This window comes from Erigeron canadensis, chromosome 7 (assembly GCF_010389155.1).
Source record: "Erigeron canadensis isolate Cc75 chromosome 7, C_canadensis_v1, whole genome shotgun sequence".
NCBI lineage: Eukaryota > Viridiplantae > Streptophyta > Magnoliopsida > Asterales > Asteraceae > Erigeron > Erigeron canadensis.
In genome coordinates this window covers 29151775-29159808 of record NC_057767.1, presented here as the reverse complement: position 1 = coordinate 29159808, position 8034 = coordinate 29151775, and the positions used below count along the sequence as shown (strand labels likewise).

Here is an 8034-nt window from a genome sequence, read left to right as displayed (position 1 = left end):
CGATGCCACAAAAAAGGCTTCTTAGACTCCCACACGTATTCGGGAAAATCCTCGAGCTTCCTCTACAATCAAACGCGGATGTTTTAATTCAAGATAAGCTCGACTGCATTCGTTTTGTCGCGAAAGTTGACAAGAACGTGTTTGAAGGAGAAGTTAAGGCGTACGCGATTAAGATTTATCCGGGTGTGACTAAAGTTGTTGTTAGAGGTGGCGGAGACAAAAGAAATGTGGAATTGTTATTGGAGAAAATGGAAGATGATGTTTGGAGGTTTAGGTTAGCTGAGAGTACGAGGCCAGAGTTGGCTACTGCGGTTTTTGTTGGGAAAGAGCTTGTCGTGACGATTCCAAAAGGCGGACGAGGTGGGACGGAGGTGTTTGATGGTTTTTCGGTTGATGATGGGATGGGTGTTCGGGGTGTTGGTAGGAGAGGGAAACGTGTGTTTATGAAGGAGAAATGATGATTAACCGAGTTTGGCATATCCGCGAAACCCGTGGCATCTTAGTTTCATGTAGTTAATGATCGTTTTAATCTTAGAGTTTGGTTAATGTTGGTTAAATTGATAGATGTATTTCGTCATAGTTGTAATGCTATCGTATTTGATATTAAAAATTCAAGTTCATTTAATTTATAAAAATCAATTTGGTCTGAATGATATTTTTTTTGTTAATTTGTCCTCACATAAACTTTTTCTGGCTTCCACTCGAGCAAAGAGCTATGTTTTCATTTGGATACGCTTTGTACCTTATAAGCAAAGTTTTTTAAAAAATAACAGGTTCGAGGTTACGGCCGGTTGGGCCAGGTTATGGTTATGCGCCAATCAATACGACTTTGTTTTAGAATGAGTTCGGATCGAAAGCAATTCTTATGGTATGGAGTCAATACAGATTGACCAAATATTATGCATTTAACAATATTATATAAGACTGTAAAATATACACATTATATAAAATTGAGAAAAAAAAGAACAAAGAAAACCAATATTCTCCCAGAAAATAATTAAATCAAAATTCCTGGCCTCCTGGGAAGGAAACGAGACAGACAACTAAAACGTCAAAGTATTCAACTATTTATTAAGTATCTTCAGGCTCCAGCAAATTTGCCTTTCAAAGCTTAGCCCATGTGAAAATATTCAAACATTCATATGACCCCAAAAGGCCAAAACCCAACATGGCCCATCTAAATGAATACGGTTCAATTTTGCGGGCTGTTGTGGACTTGATGAAAATCAAGATTCAAGGGTAAAAAGATGGAGCTAAAAATTCCATGAAACTAAAATTCAATGTCGTTAAAATCTTAAATGTACATAGACAAATAGTATGATATAGTAATACCAGTAGATACTAGATAGAATCTCAAATAAGTCGAATCCAAGTTTAAACTTGACCTCGATAATCCTTGAATGAATTTGAAAGAACAAATAGGTACGCATTTTAGTAAAATGCACACCATTTTCTTGTGTGTTTTAGGAATTAGGCATGGTAAGAAAATGGTCATAGTAGTAATTTCTTAGACATGTATTAGGCTTCTCATAACCTCGAAGGCCACAATTCTAGACAAACATAATGGGGTAACAGTCGAAATATGAACATCAAAATAATCTAAGACTTCAAGAAGAATAGATGAAAAAGGATACCTCACATTCCCCTCAGTCATCGATTTTATGTAGAACCAAAATATCCCTCTAAAGGGGTCAGAATCGTTTCCCCATCAATTGGAAGCCTAAAAGACGCTATTTTGCCAAGAAAAACTTATCTACAAATTTTTCTAACTTCGACCAGATCTTGGTCGATTCAGTTACTTCAATACCAGTTTTTGACATAAAACCGATTACAAGAATAGAAAAGTTAAAAAGACACAAGCAGAAAAGAACGTACTTAAAGGGATGATCGTAAGATGGTTACGCCGGAAACCCTAGGAGAGAGAGAGAGAAGTTCTTTCGAAACGATCGAAATAAAAGAGAATAGAAAAGAAAATCAATTTATATATGCGGCTGCATGTGATTCGAAACCGTCGATTAGGTCACCTTGAGATACGTACCCATCTACCACGCTTAAATACCTTTCAAATCAATTTAAATTAGACGTTGCAACAATTTTACACAAAATCCCCCTTCAAAAGCAGAGAAAGTCAAGGAAAGTCCAAGGCGACGACTATTTTGCAAAACTCATCCCCTTGGACTGGGGGCTTAATGGTATACCCTCTTGCGCTACGCAGAGCTTGTCGCCCACAACACCAATAGAATGCGCTGCGACACGAAGGAATATCAGACGCCTGCATAGAATAAGAAGGGAAGGAGCTAATCACCCATAAAATCAGGGATTTAGTTCCACCTTTACTTGCATATAATTAAGGAAATGATTAACGAAAACCAGGGACCTAGGAAACCCTAAGGAAAAAGTCCACACGACGCCAAACCATTTCTCCCCTATAAATAAGAGATCAAAAGACCTCCAAGGGGCAATATATCATTCACATATACGACCATACACATATCACCTTTTGATGTGTATTTTCTAGTCTTAAATTTATGAACACGAAATACCTAGCTACTAACTACTACACACTTGCGGGCAATGAACCCGTTCGTATGCAGTATAGTTGACTTGGTAAACCGAGGTCGAACACAAGGACTTATTAAGCAATTGTTACAATAAAATGATTCAGATTAAAAGGGGGGGTTTTTGTGACCGAATTGTCACGTTGCAAAAGTTAGTGAAGAAAGTCAGTAATCCCGTAGGGTTAATCGCAAAAGAATATTTGATGGTTGAATCTTAACACTGATTTAAAAGGAACACCTACTTGGATCAGCTCACATGCCAATCATCGGGTCTAAATATTACTTGCATTTGTTGAACGACTCAAAATGTAGACAAGATGAACTCCCGTTATACTTGAAACTTTAATTGCTCAAAACATAATTATTGCTCCCACACTTAATTTCTACTCTAAACAGTTAAGCATTAAATACCTGAGTTGATTTATGATTTAATCTTTTGAAAGCTTTCTCCCGAACTGCTTATTCGCCTAATCAGATCCCTTTATCATAAGCGTTTACACATTCAAAAATGAATTTAATTGTTTAAAATCTTTATCGTTGATTTCTCCCGAACTCCAACAATTTTAGATTAATTATAGACCGATTAACCATTTCATAAATCAATTGACAATGACATAGATTTCTCCCGAACTTCTAATTTCACTTATCAATCAATTAATATAAAAGTTGAAAACAATATTTAAATCCAAATAAATGTGGATCTTCGATTAAACATACAAACCTTGTTCAACATTCACAAGCAAAATTAATTCGACCCTATGACATGCTTACTACCCAAGCGGGTGCTAAGGATTTAGCTACTCATATTAAAAACACAAGAACAAACAAATAGAGAAGAAATCATATTATACCAAATGAATGAAGATAATCCGGTAGCAATGATGATTACAATCCAAGGCTGAAAAGATGTAAAACCCTAACCACTTGTTTGCTCCAAAGTGTTAAAAACTATATGAGAACTATGAAAATTATATCCAAGATTCATCCAAGTGCAGAACCCTAACTGAACCTTTATACAAAATACGCGTGTAACGGCCGTTACTCGCTAGTTAATTACTAACGGCCGTTTGTGAAGTAACTGCCAGTTACAGGAGAAACCACAAACTCCCTCTATAACGGCCGTTACTCTAGTAACGGCAGTTACAACTTCCAGAATTTGTTTGCTTCGTCTTTCGCTTGATTTCAACCGAATCCTTCTCCCATTTCTTCCATAACTCATCAAAATCGACCAATTCATTCGTCTAATCAATTTCCAACCTGAAAACACTTAACACACCTTCAAAGCATCGAAAGTTGGATAAAAATATTAAAAGTAACGAATAATTGGTTCTAAAATCACGTGAAAAATGGTATAATATATGACACATCACCTTTAACTTGTTCGATTGGTGTAAAGAGGCTAGAATCCTACCTTCGGGGAATTACCAACGAACAACCTCAAAACACTTACCACCCCATCTTCATCATAATCTCGGTTCGACGTACAAACACTAAATGATTGCTAAGTATTTTCGGGACATGCTTTGCTCTTAAAATAAGTTACCTCAGGGATATAATAGGAGCCAAATATATGGCGAATGGGTTCGTAATAAAAAAAATATTGAGGCTTGTGAATAAAATTAGGGGTTCATATACATTAAATTACATTAAAATTATGTAACTCTGCTTATTCCATAGTCTTCTCAAGACATCAAAAACTTTAAGCAAGTAAATAGTTTAGATATTGCAAATTTGCAATTATTAATAGTGTATAACAAAAAATGTTTATTTAATTCAGGGCTTCAGGCCCAGTGGCCCACTACACATGAAACTATTGGAGTATAATGGATAGTTCCATAAAGCTTAGATACTTCTCTAAACTCATATGTGATGTCAAATACCACATATATATTTGTTTTAGTATATATAATTTAATTTAATTTTAATTTTACTCTTGTTGAGTAACAATTTGGATGTGTACACAAAGAAAGTAACAACATATTTTATATAGAAATCCTGAACACACATGAAAAATAAAAGAAGGTTTTGATCTTTTTGTTTATTTCCAATTTAACAATTTGAATCAAGTAATGCATAGAGCATCTATCTTGCTAGAAATTTCATACAAATTTACATGACTTGAAGGATTCTCCCATTGCAAGAGTTCTATAAGCCCCTTCTCAATCTCTCTAGTTTCCTTTACCAAACCTCTCAAACAAAATGCAAATGCACTTAAACTCAATACCATCTCATGACTCTTCACCTCCTCACACTCTTCACCATATATAATTTCTTTTGATCTTTGTAGAAATGAATTTACTATATTCTCCATCTCATCTTCACCATTTGGTCCATGCACATTTAGCTTATGAGGGCTAATTGGTAACTTACCCAACTCAAGATCACTAGATTTGGTGTCAAAGACATTACTCTTTTGAAGTTCCTTCTCAAGTTTGTTTAGTGATTTGACCAAAACAACCCTCTCAAAACACTTGATTGAAGGTCGAACAATTTCTTTAAAAAGTTCAACCTCACTTTCAAGTTTATTAAGACTCAACTTTTGTTGTTGTAAAGATTCATTTGCATGGTTCATAAAGACAAAAAGACTTTCCATGTTTGACAAAGTCTTCAAGAGCTTATTGTAACAAACACCATGAAAAGGCAAAAACCAAAAGTTGGGTTCCATTTCAGCCTCCTCAATGAACTTTCTTAACTCAATCACATTACCTTTAAGCTTCATTAGACCATCTCCGCGATCTTTTTGACCGCCAAGACTCATCGTGCAAACGCATTCATGTAAGACTTGGAGGTTCTTAGCAAGTTGAATCTTGGCCAGAGTCGAAGCTCTCGTGGGTTGAAACATGAGTTCAACAACGATAGAACATGATAACCCAATGAATGCTTCCACAATTCTTATAATAGCGAATTCCGTTGGTGACCCAAAATTCTCCCTACCAAGAACTAACACAGCCCCAATCACGGCTGAAACCCCGCCAGCTGGACCATACATACGGCTTCGTCTAAGAAGGCTACAAAATATAAACCATGGAAGGAGAATCAAGAACCTCATTTTGACATATTTCTCAAGAACAAAACATCCCAATACACCATACACAGTTCCTAACACAGTTCCTTGTGCTTTAAGATTTGAAACTCTAAATGCAGCTTCACTAGAAACAGCAAAACTTATTGCTACGGGCAAACCGGACCATATCCCATTTTGCTTACTATATATCAATCCAAACAGAACAGCAAAACCTACTGATAATGAACATTTTAATGCCAACATGAACCTTCTATGCATCAAATAGGTACTAATCTGTTCAAAAAGGGTCAATTGCGGTTTCTTTTTATTGCCTTCATTGTTAGATGACAAAGGACTATTCGGTGATGTGTTTTCTGTGATCATCTTTCTATGAAGTAATTTGGAACAAAATAAGAAGAAAAAGGAAGACAAATCCTTGTGATTTTGAGGGAAAGAACGGAGAGAAAGCATTAGATTTTCAAGATTGGATTCAGGGAAAGTAGCTGAATCAGAAGGAATGCAAGACTTCAATTGTTCAAAGGATTGGTTTATGGTTTCTATTAACTTATCCAAGTTATCTTTTAGATTTTTGTCTAGGATTTTTGGTGGAAATGAATGAAAATCATTTAATGCAATTTGCAACCCTTGTATGGGCATTTCTATATCTTGCAACTTCTCTGTTGTCTTCAGCAAGCAATATGGTTTCAAGAAATCTATTGGAAGTGTCTCCCAGTTTATGCTTTCCTACACAAGAACATAAATATTGTAGTAAGTATACGATATTGAGATTATATACGTCGACGTTGTGATCTAAATGTTTTTTTTTTAACAGCGAGTTAGTAATTAGTAATTAGCAGTTAGCATTTGAAACACCACAGTGACATCTAATTGGGTAATATTTTAATAACATAAACATTTATATGATAAAGTTCTTCATAGGATTAATGCAAATTAGACATTGATAATATAGTAAATTTTAGTTTGGAGCTTACTTTCTTGGACTTGATGGCATTTAGGAGTTTAGTTCCACTAATGGTTAGGGGCTTTGTTTGTGAGACAAATGCTTGTGCACTTGTATTATCTTTTGCACAAAATGCCTTCACACACAAGTTTACTCTTTGAGAAGCATTATCTGCATAAATCTTGCACTTCTTCTTCACCTACAAAAATTACAACATAACTAACAACCGTCATGTATAATACTTCGTTATTTTTATTAATTACCTAAATATATAAACAATATTTTTAATGCATATATATATATATATTAGAATATGCAAAATTCCATGCATGAAATTCATTCATGGCACACTATATTTAATTTGTTTGCAAGTGAAAATCAAATATTCCAATTAGTCTTGAAAATGTACGAAAGTACGTGTGCAATTTGACTCTCCACTACATGCCAAAATTTCTCACACTTTGTCCCCAAAAAACCATTCTAAATATGTCACTTCAACCACTAGGTGGTGGACTATGATGTACTCTAATTAAGTGTCACAAATTCTATTCTAAACTATAATAGCTATGAGGGTTTAACCACCGTGATTACATGTGAGTTGCATTGGAATTAGTTTGCTAGCAAATTAAACGACTAAAATTACCTTGCTAATAAGCTCGTATGAAGAAAAACAAATAAAATCAATTCTTACGTCACTTCTAAGTTTAACTCACTTATTTTCCTCTAAAAACTTTCACTTCTCTAAACGATATCAACTTTTATATTGATAAACTCGTATATCTAGATATATTTCTCCATTCAAAAGATGTATATTGATATGTATTACAAACTACTCCGTACATGAAAATGTTTTGTTTTTATTACTGTATTATGTATATAGATAGTTATAGTTATATTTCATATTAATTTGTGTGTATATATAATTAGTCAAACTAGTTACCTGACACGTAGCCAAACCAGGATATGGAAGCAACAAAGCAAGAACACAAGCCAAAACTCCAATGGCGGTGCTAGCTGCCACGTGTACAGGATGCATGACCGGATCAGTCTCACCACCCTTATCATACGCCACCACATATATTATCACAATTTGTCCTAACGCTATTCTTTTCGACACTAATGTCGTCCTATGATCCGGCAACATCACAACAAATGCCGCCATGCCAACCAACACAGCCGTTACGGGCGTGGTGAGCCGTGACGGCCCTATAGTTGACAACCCTAAAACAGCTGGAATAACTGTTAGCAAGGTGGCACACAGCGCGGCCCAGCAGCCGCGTAGCGTGTCACCTAAAGAAGCACCAGTTATTATCAGAATAACTGTGACGTAAGAAAAGGCTGGAAAGGCGACTTGTTGACGAAGGGAGGTGGGGCCAAAGAGGGTGGCCACGGCTACAATGACACAAGCCGTGGCGGTGCGGTAGGCGGCGGAGAGGGAGGAGAGCCATAAGGCTCGGGATCTGTCATTAAGGTTAAAGAAATGGGTTAAGGTTGGCATTGTGATTAGTGGA

The 8034-nt window shown here is 35.8% G+C and overlaps 2 protein-coding genes across 2 annotated transcripts; one reads left to right on the top strand and one right to left on the bottom strand.

The window, feature by feature from the left end:
- LOC122606511 lies at positions 1-545 on the top strand. Its single transcript, XM_043779372.1, has one exon. It carries the CDS (start codon positions 3-5, stop codon positions 456-458), a length of 456 nt encoding a protein of 151 aa, XP_043635307.1. The 5' UTR covers positions 1-2; the 3' UTR covers positions 459-545.
- A 4075-nt stretch (positions 546-4620) lies between these two features.
- Positions 4621-8034, bottom strand: LOC122609242. Its single transcript, XM_043782301.1, has 3 exons — positions 7464-8034; positions 6555-6722; positions 4621-6306 (listed from the first exon to the last, which is right to left on the bottom strand). The coding sequence occupies exons 1-3, from the start codon at positions 8019-8021 to the stop codon at positions 4621-4623; spliced, it is 2412 nt and encodes an 803-aa protein (XP_043638236.1). The 5' UTR covers positions 8022-8034.